Here is a 20,420-nt window from a genome sequence, read left to right as displayed (position 1 = left end):
TACTGAAGGTCAACACACTGATGGGGAGAGAAGAGGTCTGATTTTATTTCTCTTTCTCTCTCTTTCCCCCTCTTTCTCTCCTTTCCTCTCTCTCTTTTCCTCTCTCTCTTTCCCTCTCTCTCTTTCCCTCTCTCTCTCTCTCTCTGTCTTGTTCTTGGCTGACCTGGAGGAAGGAAAGCCGTTACGGGTCGGGGACGGGGAGTTAAGTGCTCTTTGAAAATGTTAAGATGACGAGAAAGTGAAATGGACATGAGTGCTGTATGAGTGTGCGTGTGTGTGTGTGTGTGTGTGCGTGTGTGTGTGTGTGTGTGTGGGGGGGGGTCCTCACTTCTCTTGCAGGACGTCCCGCGGTACCCCGGTGCGCAGACGCAGGTCCCGTCCTCCGGCGAGCAGGAGCCGCCATTTTGGCAGGAGCACGTGTAGGAGCAGTTGGGACCCCAGAAGCCTTGAGGACATACACTGTCACAGTGAATCCCTGAGGAGCAGAGCACACACCACACACACACACACACACACACACACACACACAGTATTACTCCTGCCTGCATAATCAGAAGGAATTCACAATTATAAGCAGCCCTGGTTTGTAACAGGTGGCAGTGTGTGTGTGTGTGTGTGTGTGTGTGTGTGTGTGTGTGTGTGTGTGTGTGTGTGTGTGTGTGTGTGTGTGTGTGTGTGTGTGAGAGAGAGAGAGAGCACTGTACGTCTGTACGCATTGAAGATGACAGAATCAGAAACAGTGAGCGAGGCGAGGCTGCAAACATGAAAAGTGAGCATCGGCATTAGTGTCTTACACTTTCTGTCAAAGCATGGCCCAACTGTGGCTTTCGCATGCATACACACACACACACACATACTGCCCTGCAGCTATGATTAAGAAACTGATGCAAGGTGAAGATTTGAACACAGAGGTGCAGAGGGGATTCATGAAAAAAATCACTGTGTTTTACAGATCTAAGCAGTGTGCAAAACCAGGGTACATGAGTGTGTGATTATATTTTCCCTTTATCAGGCTCTCCATCAAACCCTTACACACACACACACAAAGGCAAAAGAGGATACACATATAATACAGACATGCTTTTATGCACACACACACACGCCCATTAACACAAGAGCATCTGGAAGGACGGTACGGAGCAGAGCTGTCCACCAGGACTCTGCAGTGACGTCTGCACTGGGAGTGGGGAAAGCAAACCATGAACTCTCTAACCGCCGCACCCGCCCACACACACACACACACACACACACACACACACACACACACACACACACACACATCCTCGCCCCTTAGATTCCAGCAGTGCCATGTTTACAGGCAGCTGTCGGAGCGAGTTCCTGGCCCACTTTGTTTGCCATATGTATTTTTGATCAGGCAAGGACCCTCTCCATGCAGGGCAGAGAAGAGGAGAGGAGAGGAGAGAGAGAGAGAGAGAGAGAGAGAGAGAGAGAGAGAGAGAGAGAAGAGGAGAGAGAGAAAAAGCCAAAGAGAGACAGAGGAGCAGAGGAGTGAGAGAAGCAAAGAAGAGCAGAGATGAGCAGAGGGGAAAGAGGAGTGAAAGAGAGATTGAAGTGGAGAAAAGAGAGAGGAAGGGCAGAGAAAAGAGAGAGGCTGAGAAGAGAGAGAAGGAGAAGAAAGAGAAGAGGAGGGAGAAAAGTGGAGAATAGAGAGAGGAGCAGATGAGAGAGAATGGGAGGAGAAAGAGAGAATAGCAGAGGATGAGGAGGAGAAGGGTAGAAGAGTGTAGCAGTGTGTTGACAGTGTGTTCATTAAGAGCCAGAGGCTCCCAAGAGCACAGCGGCCTCCTCTCCTATTCTCTTTCAGCTGCGCTGGGGCCAACACAGGCACGAGTGCACACACACACACACACACACACAGAGACACACACACACACACACACACACACACAGAGAGAGAGAGAGACACACACCGCACACACACACAAACATAGAGAGACACACACACACACACACACACACACACACAAACATAGACACACACACACACACACCACACACACACACACCGAGAGAGAGGAAGAGAGAGGAAGAGTGGGAAGGATGGAGGAAGACAAGGAGCAGGAGAGAGGAGGATGGATAAAGAAAAAAACAGAGAGAAAAGAAAGAGGGAGAGAGAGAAAGAGATAAAAGGCAGCAAAACAGACAGAGAAAGAGAGAGACAGAAAAAGAGAGAGAGAGAGAAAGCGAGAGTTTGCCAGATTGCCTGCTGTGGAAGAGAGGAAGAGTCCCTGGCCCCTGTTCAACTGATCCCCACATGGGTACACTGACTCAGGCTACCAGCGCGGTGTGTGTACACACACACACACACACACACACACACACATGTGCATGCACACACACACACACACACACACACACACACACATGTGCACAGCAGGAACACACATCTGTACCACACCACACTGGGCCAGTGTATGATGACATGTGCAACAGATTGGTGCAATCAGGAGGAAACCGAGGGTGCGACCGCCGCCGCCAAACAGAGAGGATTCTCTCACGCTCATATAGAAATACAGAAACAAACTGCCGCCGCTAATCAGAGAGGATTCTCTCATGCTCATCTAGAAATACAGAAACAAATCCAGCATCAAGTAAACACAAACAAATACAGGACGTTTACAAATAGAAACATGCAAAGACAGTGCAACAGTTGTCTACTAAATGTCTGTTCTAGCACTCGGCAGATATACATACATTCACAGCCTTTATACCCACTCACATGCTAATGAACTTGGTCTCTCACACACTCACACACACACACACACGCACATACAGAGAGAGAGAGAGAGAGACTGTATCGTTGCTTTCATGCTCCAGTCTTCTCTCCAGAGCCTCATTTGAAATTTCCTTTAACACAGGCACGGCCATTACAGCAGCATTAGAGCAGCATTAGAGCAGCACCTTTGAATTAAACCTATGCTCAAGTCAGCAAGCAGGGACGCACCTGCCACTGCTTTGTACCGGAGACGGAGAGAGAGGGAGGGAGAGAGATAGAGAGAGAGAGGGAGAGGGAGAGAGAAGGAGAGGGAGAGAGGGAGAGAGAGTAGGGAAGAGAGAGAGGGAGAGAGAGATGACTGCGCTGATGAGGTGTGTGACTATGAGGTGGGTATGGGGGTGGGGGTGGGGGTGGGGGTGGGGGGGGGGGGTTGGGGGGTCAGGCGATTAAGACAAGCTCAGCCACCAACATCAAAGTCAGGGCGAGCGCAAAGCGTGAGGCATTTCAGCTACTGCTGGGATGGGCAGAAAAAGAGTGAGACGAAGATGATGAAAAGAGAGAGGGGGAGGGGGGGGGGGGGGTCTCCTGCTTTTATTGTCAGTGATGAGGGGGAGTAGTGCAGTGCTCTTGGAGTCTAATGGTGACAAACACGGAGGCTTTGTAGCCCAGAGAGGGAGCAGAAGAAAGGAGCAAGCCGTCCCAACTCAACCCCCTCACACACACACACGCACACACCATCAGACTGACGGCTCCACTGAGGAGGGCCAGGGGTCCCACTGCCAATTTTCAGGGAGCCAAGCCAGAGTGCTGGGGCTCTCATTCTCTCTCTCTCTCTAACACACACACACACACACACACACACACACACACACACACACACACACACACACACACGCATGTCCACAGATGCTCACACATGCACACAATAATACATGACATACATACATACATTCCATACAACTCATCAAAACAAAAAAGAACACACACACACACACACACACACACACACACACACACATAGTGTATACATGCATATATATATATATATATATATATATATATATATATATATATGCGATTAAATATGGCAAGCCAGAGGCTTTTAATAATCACTGTGATGATTATTTATGAGATTCATAGAAATACGGTTTAGTTAGTAAGAGTCTACTTTTATTTTGATAAAGAGATCATATGTGTGCAAACAGATAATTTGATAATTTGGTTTGTTAGTGAGACAGGTAAAACCATGGAAACAGTAACATAAAGAACATAATTGGCACTATTTAACAATGTTACAAGAATACAAATACTTTTAAGCTGAGAAATGGCTGATCACTAAAATGACCTCAAAGCGTAAGCTGTAGACAATGCGCTTTCAGATGCACACAGATCAGCTTCTTTTGGTCTTAGTCCAAAGATTAAAGGTAATGGACATTTCCTCTAGTAGACATATGGAACCATTGCATTGAACTGATGCTTTTGGTCACACACACACACACACACGCAAAAATACCAGTACAGAAAGACAAACCGTGGAAGAAAGGCACACCAGTCCCACACACACAGTGAGAGTAGATGTATGGGAAATGCTTTCATGTCTAAAATGAAAAAGACTTCTGACGTGTCATTATAAATACAATGAAATAATAAAACCTGACTGCGAGAGCCAAGACTACAGTATGACCTAATTGCCTCGCCTTGTGGAGAGCTTCAAAACATTCATTGCACAGAAATGGGTCTCACAGAAAGCTTAAAGTAGTTCAGCTGTGTTATGCAGAATTCTCTTTACAACGGCTCTTTACATTTCCACCAGCATGGGTGTCAGTTCTTTGTGTGATTTTCCTCCATGTCAAAACTCTTGAGTGAACAATGTTCTTTGGAGGTCTGTGTGTGTGTGTGTGTGTATATCTCTCTCTCTCTCTGTCTTTCTCTCTGTGTGTGTGTGTGTGTGTGTGTGTGTGTATCTCTCTCTCTCTCTCTCTTTCCCCTCTCTGTGTGTATGTGTGTGTGTATCTCTCTCTCTCTCTCTCTCTGTGTATGACTCTAATAGGGCAGAAATAAATAGGATGGGAGAGCATGGCTTTCTTCAGGGGGACTCTCTGACAGGACAGCAGCTGGGTGGCAGAAGCTCACTGAGGAATCAGAGTTTAAATTGAGTTCAGAGAGTTAGCTCTGCTCTACTCCATGGACTCGTCATCTCTTATAAATACTGTCACTTGCAACACACAAGAGCACTTTGGGACCAGGACTGACCTGAACAGGGCAGGGCCAGAAGACCCATCAGGTCCAGATTTTGACAGGACCAGGTCAGAGCCACAAACATTCCTGGACATGGACAGTCTGATGTTTGTGTATAGCTTATCAAGCCGAGAGTACTTTTACCTACATCAAGGCTTTACTTACACAAACGCTTTGGAGAAGGAATCCTGACGATACAACGCACACATGTGAAAGTATAACATGCCTGACCTGCAAGTGGCTTGTTATGTAAAGGCATCTGCTGATTAAATATACAAAATGAATGCAGTACAAACCACCTCTTTCTTGCATATCTTACCATCCTCCTCACTCTGGCACTTTGCTTGAGGGTAAGATCAATATTGGAACGTTTTAATTACTGTTTCAATTGTCCATATGGGCATTTTCAATCAAGTCCCTACTTTTTATAGTCATTCCCTAACTTACAAAAGTCAACGCACTTCCCTTTTATTTGAATTGAGCATATGATCTTGTCTTTTCCATGTTGAAAAATGACTAGGGTATTTGACCTCACTTTATTTTTATACCTAAAGTAAAACAGGAAAATACTGTTGAAAGTTTACAGACACTCTAATTAACTTTCTTAACTTTGAAGTTGAATGTAAATGAAAAAAAAAAGCTTCCATTACATTTTGTTCCTAGATGTGTTATTAATGGTGTTTGTTAAAGATATGTATTTCTTTATGAGAAATGTTTCTCTTCAAGGTTGGATTCTTCCTCATTGTTTTCACTGTTTTTAGTGAACTTTACTCCTCTGTCACCATGGCAATTACTTCAAAACATGTTCTTAAAGTACAGGGACTAAATCGAGACAATGCAAATAATAAAGAAACTTCAATAGAACAAACACAAGTCCGGTAATCCGGTTTTTAAGTTGTAATGCAATAATGTGCCGATAATTCTTTTTCCGGGTCCAATTGGTCCCAGAGCCGTTCATTATTTTCCATGGACAGTAAAATAAACTATTTTTTCCGCTATTCAGAGTAGCCTATAAGAAAATTGCCATTCTACTACTCACTTGTTGCCTCATCCTAATAAAATCCTTTTTGTCGTGGAGGCCTGGACGTTACCCTTGAATACATGTATATGATCTAGTGGCACAGGCACACTAATAAGGAGTAATAAGAGTTAAGAGATTTTATTTTGCCCTCACTAAAACGGAGGAGATGGTAACAATGTTCACAGGTTGTGAAAACCAGCTGGCTGCGCTAGTAAACGTTTTTGGACGAAAAAATGATGTCGCTTGGGCCCATGAGGTCGGACTTAACAACCGAATGATACTATACAAATGCATAAACACGATGGCCACAAGAGAATGCTTGTGTTCCAGTGTGCTGATCCATAGCTGGCCACTGAGGCAGCTGAGAGAGATCCTATATTACATAAAGGCTGACATGGTTTGAAGGAGGTGCCTGGGGATCTCTCAGCATGCATTATACTGCATGCATTTAATCATTTAAAATAATGCCAAACTTGCCCACTGCTTCCAATTGCAATTAGATGTATAAGCCTCATAAAAAAAAAAAAAAGAGAAAATGTTTGGACACCAAACATGACTTGGCTGATGGACTACTTTAGCAGTACCCCAAATCTGTGCAAATCTAATTTTTAATCAGTGGATGTGAAGGGATGTGTGTCTCTCTATTCTTGCACCCTGTAATTGGCCTTCATCAAAGAGCATCTTTCTTTTTTTCTCACAGTACTAGAGATGCAGTTATTAATACATTCTCATGACAAACATATAATGAAATAAAGTAATATAGGCTAATATAAATTATATACATTGTGTTATACAACAGTTAGGTCTGGTCGACAGTGTTGGGAGGGTTACTTTCAAAATGTATTCCGTTACAGAATACAGAATACATGCCCAAAAATGTAATCTGTAACTTATTCCGTTACGTTACTCAATCTGAGTAACATATTCTGAATCCTTAGATTACTTTCGCATTGAATTGTATTTTATAAGTGTAGGAATGCGGCCATCAAATCCTGCTTAGGCCTACTAAACAGGCCTATTCTGGTGTGTTTTTCTGTTCCAAAGGGCTGAAGTGTTAGGCCCACATAGGAGAATGTAAAATCAACTAAGCTACCTGATACAACTTTAAAATAGCAAGGTGACCACTAAAACTACAGCAGGCGACTAGGCTAATTAAAACAAACAAAATAAATAGGCTACTTTAAGGGCGTAGCCAGAAATTATAATTAAGGTGTGCCTGTGAGATTTTTCAGTGGCATCAACCCAGTACAAGTGAGGGGCGCATATGACAGGTGGAACACAAATGACCTGTAAATGTAAACACTATGGGCTACTGTATATCAGTGCTCTCAAAATGAACGTGATCGCGTAATGACAATCAAAAACCGCACGTTAAAATATGCTAGGCCTACTCGCAAGAATAATTCTTCAGAGGCTGCACCATATAATTCATTTTAAAACGTAAATGTAGATCAATTTAGAAAAAATATAACCCATATAATATTCCATATAATAATCCATCCAATAATCCATAAAGCTATTTTAAGATAGAATAAAAAACTTAGAATGCAGTGCCTATTTTAGAGATTGGTTTTATTGTAGGTCTAAATCAACACGTGAACTAGGCTTTGCTTGCCTAGCAAACTGTGTAACCGATTGGCCGAAGTAGGCTGAGCTAATACTTGGGAAAATATCCTTTGAACAGACATCAGGAACCACGATCAGTGAGGAACAGGAGTTACCTCCACTTACTTTACTCCTAATTTGCTGTGCAAACAGTCATTTCAGGGTCTCCGATGACGCGTCCATAATGCGCAATGGCTGCGTTTTGAGGCTAGTGCAAGACGGCGGGGCTTGGATTTAAACATGTAAACAATTTCATCATAGATTGCTTTCAGGAGCTTCTGGGAAATGGAGTTGCCTTAATTTATTTAGAGAGTGAACAAACTTATGAAACAGAGAAGTATCGTCATGTAATCCATTGATTTCAACAATGTAACTGTATTCTAAATACCAACTATTTAACTTGTAACTGTATCGGAATACAGTTACTCATAATTTGTATTCTGAATACGTAACGCCGGTACATGTATTCCGTTACTCCCCAACACTGCTGGTCGAGCTATTTATTCTTTTTTGATTGGACAAGAGGCATCTTAAGTGGCGATGTCCCAGCACATCCCCACTCAAGACTTTTTACTGCTAGTAATCACTTTGTGTATTGCATTTAATTACTAACACAAACGTTCTATTCGTTCATAGTGAGAGAGCAGCAACGATTTCATAACGTCACCTTCATAGACTGTATATATAGAACTATATTATAGAATTGCGTTTCTGAGAAACTGCAAGAGTGGGTTTGATCAGGCGCAGTTTGCCAAAAGGATTGCAACAGTACCTCATCTTTGAAAATCGGGCACATGGATCAAAAGTTATCTGCATTAAGGCAACATCCAAAGAGCCAAAACCATAAATAACACGGTTGCTATGCTGGTTGCTAGGGTAATCATGCTGGTTGCTATGGTGTTAGGGTCACTTTAAATTGGTGGTTGCTAGGTTCATTAGCATGGTTGCTATGGTGTTGCTAGGGTAATTAGGATGGTTGCTAGGGTGTTGCTAGGGTACATATGGTGGTTGCTATGCAAAATAACGTAGTTGCTATGGTGGTTGCTATGGCTAAAGGTCGCAAAACCTGTGCTTTTAGATTTAAAAGTGATCATTACTCGCTTCGTGTTTTAAATATAACGGCACAAATCCTGCACTTCATACAGAACTACTGCCGTTTTAGAGTTAGCTCCGCCATGTTGGATATTTTTTCAAGCAATGTACGTCTGTCGAGTGGTGTCACGTTGCTTGGCAACGGTAAATGAAAAGGCTAAATTAACACTGAGTCTAGAATCTTTGATTAGAACTATTAGTGTGGGCGGAGGATAAACAAACAAAACAATAATTAAATTTTAAAAATAAATAAATAAACGATAGAAAACACAATTTTGCATTTTAAAACTAAATTAGTTGGTAATGGAACTGTTGTAAAAGCAATATCACCATTGCTGTAATTGCCTTCGGCCTCGTAGGCTACCTATGCCACCAGTTGTGGCGAGCAGTGGCCATATCCAGTAGTGGCCATATCCTTTCACATCCCCGCTCCCACTATTGCTTAATTATATCACTATAAAAAGAACAGGATGAAGTAACATTCTTATGAAATACCTCCTTCTAGCTAAAGAGGCCATTTTCTTTAATCTCCCTGTCTTTATCTGATAGCTTGTCCTAATAGCATACAATAGTCTGACAGTAGTGCAGTACTGAATGCTCTTTGACCACACTGAATCCACTGAAATATGCCATTCTACTGCGACATATTTAGCAGAACAATGCGAGCAGCAGAAGAAATAGAACGGAGTGTCCGACAAAAGTTCTATTCAAAACGTTGTGCCACGTCACGCTACACAGAATGTCCAGTTCCATTCATTCCACAGACATTCCAATTGAAAACAAAGTATACTAAATTGTCCTAATGTGGGACACTGCCTAATGTGGTACATCTAAGCTCCAGTGGGTGTGGATGTCAGTGAATCTATGGGAAAGCCAAAGCTGTAGGGTCTTGTGATCAAAATTGGATGTGAATTTAATGTATTGCCCGCACATTGTAGCCTAATACAGGGGTTCCCAAACTTTTCCACGACAAGGCCCTCCAAATACCACTAGGTTCTGGCAAAGGACCGCCTCGATGTTTTATTAAACAATAAATCGACAATACTACAGCAAATGTAAAAATACATTAAGCTAATCCTAATAATTATTTTAGCCACAAGCACTTTGCGATAGAGCATACAGGGCCAGATGTACTAACGCTTTTGCACCCACTTCAGACGTATTTGTTTCGCAATGTGCGTTTAAAATCATTGCGAGGTATGAACAGGCCACAATGATGTAAAAGCGCAAACTGCCTGTCGCGGGAGCTGAACATGGCTAATTGCATTTTTCGTGTCATGCATATGCATTCATGGGAGGATCCAGGGGAAAGTGGGAGTTTAGTGTAAAAAGATGGGAGGGGAAGCGTAAAGAGCGCTTAATTATGTATTCCGCAGTATGTACAAAGACTGCTCCTGAAAGCGCACGTCTATTCTGCGCCTAAATAATTCCGCCTTGTAAAAGCAGGTGTTAATCCAAATTGCAGTTTGATGCGTCAATAAGAGAACCTTTCAAAGACAACAGAATCGCTATTTAGAGCACCAGTTTTGTAAGTATTTGTATTATCAAAAGCAACCTTAACTTTCGTTGGCCTTTTGAATGTCTTACTTTCACTTTCACGTCATTCACTTAAACTTTCCTACTTGCTAGATTTGACCAATTTTCCATAGCCTACATGCACAAGTTCTTTGAGTAAAACTACTGATCTTCATTATCTCCCTGCTTGTTGACATCTTATCATGTATGGTATAATTTCATGATCGCTAAACGTTTGATTCTTTTTAATGTTGTCATCAGTTAACTTCATTCAACTGCGCTTGTATAGGCTCTGCAATTCAGTTGTGGACGTTCGTAAATTGCGTTTATGGGCGGAGAAAGGCAGAGAAAGGCGCAGTTTACACTAGTTTGATAAATACGACGGAAACTTGGGTCTGACAGCGTTCGCAATCTGCGGTTTGTCCATGACGCTGATAACGCTACGTTCGCAAATGTACGTACATCTGGCCCTCAGTGTGTAAAAATTGTATTTGGGGCTTTCTGCTATATGAGAGCTATCACTCTACTATTATTCCCAGTCATGGAAAAATATAATGTTCAGATATGTGACACATTATTATAATGGCATTGTATAACAACCCTCATAGTAATAGGTATATTTTACATTTTCAAATGTGTTTATTTGTTCCTTTTATTTTTCCTTCCAACTTGCTGAGGCCCCCCTGGCACCCCCTCGCGGCTCCCACTTTGAAAACCACTGGCCTAATATAGCCTACTACAGAAGTCCGAAAAGCAAAAAATGTCCCACATTAGGGCAGTCCACCTGCTCAAACTGTTTTGGTCAGTAACGCTCGCTCACATCGCATGGCGTTAGTCCATGGCATTGGAGGTCTACTAGGTGCTTTTCACTAAACTGAGCTGATGAAATTAGTTCTGGTTATTCTCTCTTGACAACCCAACCCACACATCCTTTCAAACATACAGAACTTTCAGATGTCCATTTCTTAGATGTACTCTCTTTCCCTCCCTCCTTCTCTCTCATCCTCTCTCTCCCTCTCTTACCTTCTGTATCCTTTCTCTATTTTTCACTTTCTGTCTCTCTCCCCTCACTGAAACAGTGTGTGTCTCTCCATATGTGTGTGTGTGTGTGTGTGTGTGGGTGTGTGTGTGTCCATGTGTGGGTCAATGTGTGTGTGTGTATGTGTGTGTGTGTCCATGTGTGTGTGTACAGTATGTGTATGTGTGAGTGCAAGTGAGAGATAGAGGGAGAGAGCGTATGTGTGTGTAAGTGAGTTAAAGTAAGAGCGAGTAAGAGAGAGTGTGTATGTGTGTATGTATGTATGTATATGTGTATGTGTGTGTATGTGTGAGTGTATGTGTGTGTATGTGTGAGTGAACATAAGAGACAGAGAAAGCAAGAGAGAGAGAGAGAGAGAGAGAGAGAGAGAGTGTGTGTGTGTCTCCCTCTCTCTTTTTGCTCTCTCTGTGAGGTGGGCTCTGTCAGGCCTGCGAGGCAGCCCCCTGGTGTCTCTATTAGGAGAGGCAGATGGACTGGACCCTGAGCCCGTTTCGGAGCGTAAGCTCGCCCGGCGTTCCGTTTCCCGCTCCCCCACCCGGATAATGAAGCTTGCCTCCCGAAATAAACGCTGCCCCTCGCCCAAGGGCCTCTGATGGAGTGGAATGGAGCGGAGCAGCTCAACCCCCCACCCCACCTCCTCCTCTCACCTCCAGGCGGATATTTTCCTGAACAGAGCAGAGGGGTGCTGGTTACAGTCTGCTCCCGCACTCCACCCCACCCACTAAATACACAAACACACACACACACACACACACACACACACACACTACATACTACATACTACAGACACACACACACACACACACTACATACTACACACACACACACACACTACATACTACACACACACACACACACACACACACACACACACACACAACATACTACACACACACACACCCACTACATTTTATTGCCACAGTTAACGCTTGCTAATAGATATACAGGTCACAGTAGAATGGAGTTAGCTTGCGATATTCAACATTAGTTCTAGTTTACATGATAGACTCAAATTAAATTTAAATTTGAATTAAGTTCACTTTCAGGTTAACGTTATAGAGACAGTTCACTACCTGCAGCCAGTCCACCATCCAGACTCTGCAATCAAACTCTATTTAATTGTTGTAATAATAATAGAATGAAAAAAATAATGTTATTAACCGGTTACCATTATTTCAAGTACACGTTTATGTTCCAAAACATAAAAAAAAAAGTTTCTAGTTTCGTTTTTGTTCCTAGCAATCTATCAATAGTTTCTGTTTTTTTGTTTTGGTTCCATGAACAGGTTCCAAGTCTTAGCTGTGACACTCACAAGCTCTCTTTCCTGCCACCATCCCCATCCACATCGCCATCACCACTTCTGCCCCAGTCCATGGTGAGTGTGTGTGTGTGGGACTCCGGGGGCTAAGTGCCCATAGTGCCCGTCACAGCCACCTCTCGTGTGTGAGAGCATGTGTGTGAGAAACGGAAAGAGGAGACCGAACGCCGCCACATGTGAGCAGTAAAATCAGACATGAGAAAAAGGGCTTAACTGAGAGAAAGAGACGTGAGAAAAAGGGCTTAACTGAGGGAGAGAAAGAGACATGAGAAAAAGGAGAGAGAGAGAGAGAAAGAGACATGAGAAAAAAGGCTTAACTGAGAGAGAGAAAGAGACGTGAGAAAAAGGGCTTAACTGAGGGAGAGAAAGAGAAAACAAGAAGCATGGTCATTGCTAGAAGCTGCTTTTTCAAAGTGCAGAGTAAAGGTAAAATAGTAGGTATGTTTGTGAAAATGTGTGTGTGTGTGTGTGTGTGTGTGTGTGTGTTGGTGTGCCTGTGTGTGTGTGTGTGTGTGTGTGTGACTGTGTGTGACTGTGTGTGTGTTGGTGTGTGTGTGTGTGTGTGTGTGTGTGTGTGTGTGTGTGTGTGACTGTGTGTGTGTGTGTGTGTGTGTGTGTGTGTGTGTGTGTGTGTGTGTGTGTTGGTGTGCCTGTTTGCGTGTGAGAGTGAGAGATACACTCTGCAGATAGAAAGAAAGGAAAGCTGGATCATAATGATATATTCGTTTTGGGCTGCAAAGCCGTGGAGACTTGGATCACTTAAATAGATACTTCAGCAATGACTGTAAAAAAGTACTTTAGTCAAACCAGCGAGCTTAACTATTCCAAAACAATCCCACTTAGGCTCGGAGCTTACGAGCAATAAGACTCTTTATAAACACCTCGTCCTGGCTGTCATGCCTCTGAAAGAAGGACGCAATTAAAAGAAGATTACGAGCCATTATTCAACGTGTTTATAGAAAAAAAATCTAATTAGCTCCTCATATCCAAACACCTCATCGCCATGGTTTCATGTGGAAATGGTAAATTTAATTACAGTGCATTTAGAGCCGAACGCTAAACGATTGTGACAGCACCAGAAGGGAGGAGAAGTGAGAATGAGCCCACTAAAGGAGGGAGGAGATGGGGAGGAGGAGAGGAAGAACAGAATATGATGTCTAAACAAGTGAAGTGAGAAGGGAAGAAAGCAGGAGAAAAAAGGGTTGATACATGTCAGCTGCTTCTGAGACGGCTCACTGGCTAGCTAGCTACACATTTCATGATGAATTTCAGTACTGATTTATTGACCGACTGACCGACAGGGTCACTGGCTGGCCGCTCTGCTCTGCTGCTGTCTTTGTGCTTCCTTAGATGACCAGGGCACTTCCTCCAAGTAAGGAAATGTGCTATAATGTCTGCTTGCTTGCACCTCGACACTCTCAAGCACTACCAGTACTGCCACAGTTTTTGTCTATGGACATTGTGAACATTGAAAAACATAAACAAATAAATCAGTGAATAATGGATACATGGATAAATGGATAACCAATAAATCAGATGGCTCTCTAATCATCTCAAAAAGTCTGATAATGACCTCACAACGGATAACGATCAGTCCTGCTCAGTCCTTTAGTCATGACTGGCTTATTGTTTGTAGCTCTGAAACATCGAAGTCAAAATATCTCCTCATGTGACATGTCATCCCTAACAATTGCTTCCCAAATAAAAACAATAATAAAATAAACAAACAAACAACTGATGTGAGTAAATAAATAAAGAGTGTCATGGCTGCAGGGCAGTGGTGTGTGTCATCAGAGTTGGGGTGACTGAGCGTGTGTGTGTCAGTGACAGTGTGTGAGTGTGGGAGCTGTCATGGGCCACCTCTGTCCACCCCCCCTCTTCTCATCGGTCAGTGTCAGTGCTGCTCTACATGGCACGTTGTTAGCCATGTCATTAGTGTCACTGTCACCGTGTCAACAGCTCACCTGTCCAGCCCGCCAGACAGCGGCAGTGGCCGCTCACCGCGTCACAGCCGTCGGCATGGTTACAGTCGCAGCGCTCGCGACACTCCAGGCCGTAGGTCCCCACCTGAGAGGAAAGGAGATGCACAACACGGTTAGAGATGGACACATCTGGTCTGCACGTTCCTGCACCACACCACACGGGACTGCCCGTCCGTCCGTCTGTCTACCACTGGGCTAGACTGAGGGGGAAAGACAAACTGAGGCTGAATTAAGACACACAGTTTGGGCTGGAGTTCAGCTATTCTACCTTATAGCCATTTCACAATGTCAGTCTGTTGTGTCTTTTTGGTATAGACTTGGGTGTAACGCAGTAACGCAGAAAGCACAGAAGAATAGACCATAACATAAATTGGAGGGGAGAGATAGAGACAGACTGTGCTGGCCTTTTTCCATTTGAGATCAGGGCCAGCTCAAGGCTTTTCCACTGGCTTAAGCTCCGCTGCATAGCCTCAGCCTTCTGTTTCCATTAGGAGTTGCAATATTAGCAAACAGACAGCATCTATGCTAGAAACGTCTAAGCAGTGCGTTGCAATGGTGACATGAGTATACTAGTAATATACTACTAGTAGTATAATACTACTTTACCACTAGAGTATATTCACTGCTACGCTAGTACGGTTTCATCTGTTCTAATTTTCGTTTTCGTGTGTGTGTGTGTGTGTGTGTGTGTGTGTGTGAGTGCACGCATGCATGCGTGTGTGTGTGCGTGTGCATGTGTGCATGTATGCATGTGTGTGTGTGTGTATGTGCGTGTGTGTGTGTGTGTGTGCGCATGTGAGTGTGTGTGTGTGTGTGAGTGCACGCATGTGTGTGTGTGTGTGTGCGCGCATGTGAGTGTGTGTGTGTGTGTGAGTGCACGCATGTGTGTGTGTGTGTGTGTGTGTGTGTGTGTGTGTGTGCGCATGTGTGTGTGTGTGTGTGTGTGTGTGAGTGCACGCGTGTGTGTGTGTGTGTGTGTGTGTGTGTGAGTGCACGCATGTGTGTGTGTGTGTGTGTGTGTGTGTGTGTGTGTGTGTGTGTGCGCATGTGAGTGTGTGTGTGTGTGTGAGTGCACGCATGTGTGTGTGTGTGTGTGTGTGTGTGTGTGTGTGCGCCTGCTCTGCTCACCGGACAGGGCTCATCGCAGCGTTGTCCTCTCCAGCCGGGGGAGCAGGTACAGACACCGTCCAGCGGGTCGCAGGCCGCCCCGTTGGCACAGTGACACGACTGGACACAGCCCAGGCCCCAGGTGCCACTGGAGCATGGCATTGAGCAGTCCACACCCTGCCAACCTGAGGGACAGGGAAGGGCAGAGTTAGGGGGAAGGAGAGATGGGGAGAGGGAGGGAGAGGGAGAGAGGGGGAGGGGGTGGGGAGAGAGGGGGGCGGGGGGGGGAGGGGGAGAGGGAGAGGGGAGGGGAGGTTGCCAGAATGGGTCAGAATGAATTGAAAGCAGGTTGAGTTAAATTAACTTGAAGTGACAGAATCACAGAGGAAGTGGGACAGACAGAGAGAGAGAAAGAGAGAGAGAGAGAAAGAGAGTGAAGCATAATGAAATATGAAATGTCCAATCTGGTATACTGTTACTGACCAACAGAATGCCACAACAAAGCACCTAGACTCAGCATCTGCCCAGGCCTTCCATATGAACAGGAGACTCCCCAACCTCCCTTCCCCTCCCCCCCTACACATGACCTCCACCTGCACTGCACCCCACACAGAGAGCCAGGACGAGATATCAGCATGGAGGACGGGCAGTATGGAGACTGTGCCGGCTCTGAGCCAGGACAAGGAGCGTATCAGAGCCGCAGGTGCCTCTGGGTCAGCATCTCTCTGGGGAGGTCACATGTGAGGGTGCTGCCCGCCTCATCACCGCCACGGCCAATCACACGTGACCTCCCCGCCTCAGCACCGCCACGGCCAATGAGTGGAATATATTCATGGAGCAGGAGTCTGGCGGGGGACTCAGGGAGGATGAAAGGAGGAAGGGAAGAGAGAGAGAGAGAGAGAGAGAGAAGGAGATAAGGGAGAGAGGGTAAAGGAAGGAGAGGTAGTTTGAAATGTAAGTGAGAAGCAGAGAGAGAGAGAGAGAGGCAATAAAATGTAGAAAAAGAGAGTGAAGAGGTAGAACAGAGAAGAGGGAGAGACAGGAAGAGAGAGAGAGTGAGTGATGGAGGACACTCAGGGACCACAGGTGTATCCCTCTGTGGAGCTGTGCTGACTGGAGTGGTGTTGACCGAGTTTATTACATTATTCATCACTGAGACTGACGCCTGGCACAGCTGGCTCTGGGATGCCAACCCATCACCGCTGGGGAGAGGATACAGGTGGCACTGGCACCCTATGACCGGCTCGTGGTGAGGTGCCCGCGCCGCCTTCACATGGTGCCAGGACGGAGGCACGCCCGAGACAGAGCAAGCTACCACCTACCCACAAGCCCACATAATACATGCAGCCGTGTCTGTGTGTGCTGAGTGTGTGCTGAGTGTGTATGATTATTATGTGTTGTTGAGCCCTCAAAGCTCAAACACGTGGCACCTTCCAGTGGAACATATCTTTTTCCCCTCTCCTCCTCTTTAATAACACAACCCTCAATGAGGAGAAGGGAGGGGGCTGGAGGGGATGAGAGAGTCGGTCTGGGTGCCATGAGAAGCGGAGAGGAGCAGAGAGGAGAGGAGGGGAGAGGAGTGGAGCAGAGAGGAGAGTTGAGGAGCAGAGAGGAGTGGGAGAGGAGAGGAGCAGAGAGGAGAGGACAGGATGGGAAAGGAGAGGAGAGGAGAGGAGTGGAGCAGAGAGGAGAGGAGAGGAGAGGAGAGGAGCAGAGAGGAGAGGAGGGGAGAGGAGCAGAGAGGAGAGGAGCAGAGAGGAGCAGAGAGGAGCGGAGAGGACAGGAGCAGAGAGGTATAAGTATAAGTATATATACTCTTTTGATCCTGTGAGGGAAATTTGGTCTCTGCATTTATCCCAATCAGTGAATTAGTGAAACACACTCAGCACACAGTGAACACACAGTGAGGTGAAGCACACACTAATCCCGGCGCAGTGAGCTGCCTGCTACAACAGTGGCGCTCGGGGAGCAGTGAAGGTTAGGTGCTTACTGGTTGGGGTTCGAACCGGCAACCCTCCTGTTACAAGTCGAAGCACTAACCAGTAGGCCGCGGCTGCCCCTTAGGAGCGGAGAGGAGAGGAGAGGAGAGGAGAGGAGAGGAGAGGAGAGGAGAGGAGAGGAGGGGAGGGGAGTGGAGAGGAGCGGAGTGGAGAGGAGCGGAGGAGAGTGGAGAGGAGAGGACAGGAAAGGAGTGGTAGCCTCTCTGATTAGGGTAGCCTCTCTGCTTAGGTAGTCATTAGATTAGCCAGTACAGATGTACATCTTTAATTTTCCCACATCTTTACCTGGGCCTCTCCTCCCTCTACTTCTCTCTCTCTCTCTCTCTCTCTCACACACACACACACAAACACACACACACACACACACACACTTTATCATCTGAGGTGGGAGTGGAAAGAGCAAGAGAGGAAAAAGAGAGAGAAGAGAAGGAAGAGAAAGAGAGGTAGAGGGAGAGAGAGAAAGAGAGAGGAGAATGAGAGAAAGAAAGTCCCACCCATCTAGACCTGTCCCAGGTTCAATGATGCCTCTGATGCATAATTATCCCTGATGTTGATCAATCAGAGTTTACACACTGAGAGGAGTGTGTTGAGGGAGTGATGATAGATGATTGGGAAGGTTACATAACCATACAGATGGTAACTCTTTGATGAATAATGTCTAGAAAGGTTAAGGAGTCTTTAAGGAGTCGTCTGTGACATTAGTCAGGTATGTTCTGAGAGGGTTGAGGAGCAGACCTCTGGGTTGGATTAGTCAGGTCTGTTGTGAGAGGCTTGAGGAGCAGACCTCTGGGTTGGATTAGTCAGGTCTGTTGTGAGAGGCTTGAGGAGCAGACCTCTGGGTTGGATTAGTCAGGTCTGTTGTGAGAGGCATGAGGTTGGATTAAATCCATTTGGACTTGTGGGTCAGAGAGACCAGTGGGATGAAGATAGACAGACAGAAAGACAGACAGCATTTCTCCCTCCATCCCTTTATCCCTCTATCTCTCTACCTCCATCACTACTTCTTTTCTTCCAAAGATTTGATTTGTGTCAGCGAGGCAGTGGGATGAAGACAGGCAGACAGATGGATATTCTGTTTTGTTTGAGAAGTTTGAACAGCAGAGTGAAAGATATTATCCCCTTTGTGCATTCTAAGGTTAGTGTGTACACTGTGGTGAGCTTTAAAAATATGTTTGTTTTTTTTTGTCTCTGACATTGAGAGCATTAAAGATACACCAAATAGACTTTTAAGATTCTGAGATGTTCAACTAAATTTGAAAAATAGTTCTTTTACTCTCAGATTCAGTGGGATTTCTGTATGTCTGAAGTAGAGCCTTTGTTTGAGACCAAAATGGAGGGATAGAGAGTTGGAGAGAGAGGCTGAGAGAATGAGTGAGGGAGAGTAACAAAGTGAAAGAGAAGGGGGGAAGGAAAGAGAGACAGAGAGAAGGAAGCAGAGAGAGAAGGTAAGAGACAAAGGCTGATATAGTGAGAAAGAGCAAGGAGGGGATGAAGGAGAGAGAGAGGAAGCGAAGGAGAGAAAGAGAGAGATAGAGAGGAAACAAAGGAGAGAGCGAGAGAAAGAGGAAGCGAAGAAGAGAGAGAGTGAGAGAGTGGAAGAGAAGGAGAGAGAGAGGGAGAGAGAGAGAGCGAGAGAGGAAGAGAAGGAGAGAGAGAGAGGGAGAGAGAGAGGAGATGAACGGTTCCACTCCGTACCTTCTCGGCAGATGCAGGATCCGTCCACAGGCGAGCAGGTGGCCATGTTGTGACAGGAGCAGACAGACGAGCAATTGGTCCCATACAGCCCCGGGTAGCAGGTCTGGGAGCAGTCATCTCCCTGTGACACACACACACACACACACGCACACGCACACTCAAACAGAAAGACACACACGCACACGCACACACACACACACACACAGAAAGACACACATGCACATGCACACGCACGCACACACACACACACACACACACACACACACACACACACACACACACACAGAAAGACACACATGCAGAGGCATCCTGTTAGTGTCAGGCACAGCACATTCCCTACAGTCCACTGTTCCTCAGCACAGCAGACCTAAGTGGCGCCATGCCACTGTGCCTGTGTCGACACAACAGCGGGCACGAGAGCAGTGCGGAGGAGTGCTGGCAGCACAGTACTATTATACAACCTCGCGACACACACACACACACACACACACACACACACACACACACACACACACACACACACACACACCCAAGCGAGGACTTGCTAACATAGCACACTCGGCAGAAGGTCCACAGAGAACATTTGCTGTCAAACACAATGGCCGTGAAAACGCGGCTCCGCGCTCGGGAACCGTGCCCCGTGCGATCTCCGAGGGGCACACTTGGAGCACAACGGGACGCGCCAGACGACCGTTTTTTCCCCGTGTATGTTGATAGCTGCTCAGCAGCTCGGCACAGCGTCAGAGAGACACGGCGCAGATTAAGAGCCGTCTGGGCAGGAGAGAGGAAGTGGAGGGGGCAGGCGGATCCAGGACTGCCACGCTGCTGAATAATGGAGCAAGAGGCTGGACGGCTGGATGACCAGCCCCATCATCAGAGGGCCAGATCAAAGCTGATGGAAATGCTAATGCGGTCCGTTAGTGGTGAGGAGAGAGATGGAGAGGGAGATGGAGAGGGGGGGATAGAGGAGAGGAAGGAGAGAGAGAGAGAGATTGAAGGAGGGCTAGAGAAGCTAAGAGGGAGGGAGCAGAGCCAAGTTTAGAGACAGGGTGCTGACCTCTACTGCGTGTC

The 20,420-nt window shown here is 45.8% G+C and overlaps 1 protein-coding gene across 1 annotated transcript in view; it reads right to left on the bottom strand.

Moving 5' to 3' along the window:
- Window positions 1–20,420, bottom strand: part of megf11 (multiple EGF-like-domains 11) — a 188,667-nt gene that overhangs the window by 31,059 nt on the left and 137,188 nt on the right. Inside the window, exons 13-16 of the mRNA XM_042110215.1 lie at window positions 19,350–19,470; window positions 15,676–15,839; window positions 14,530–14,632; window positions 329–475 (exon numbers count right to left, since the gene is read on the bottom strand). Coding sequence (XP_041966149.1) covers window positions 329–475; window positions 14,530–14,632; window positions 15,676–15,839; window positions 19,350–19,470 — 535 coding nt within the window. The remainder of the gene's footprint in view (window positions 1–328; window positions 476–14,529; window positions 14,633–15,675; window positions 15,840–19,349; window positions 19,471–20,420) is intronic.

This window comes from Alosa sapidissima, chromosome 11, assembly GCF_018492685.1.
Source record: "Alosa sapidissima isolate fAloSap1 chromosome 11, fAloSap1.pri, whole genome shotgun sequence".
Classification (NCBI taxonomy): Eukaryota; Metazoa; Chordata; class Actinopteri; order Clupeiformes; family Clupeidae; genus Alosa; species Alosa sapidissima.
Note: the sequence above shows the minus strand (reverse complement) of the source record. Positions and strands in the feature narration are given on the sequence as shown.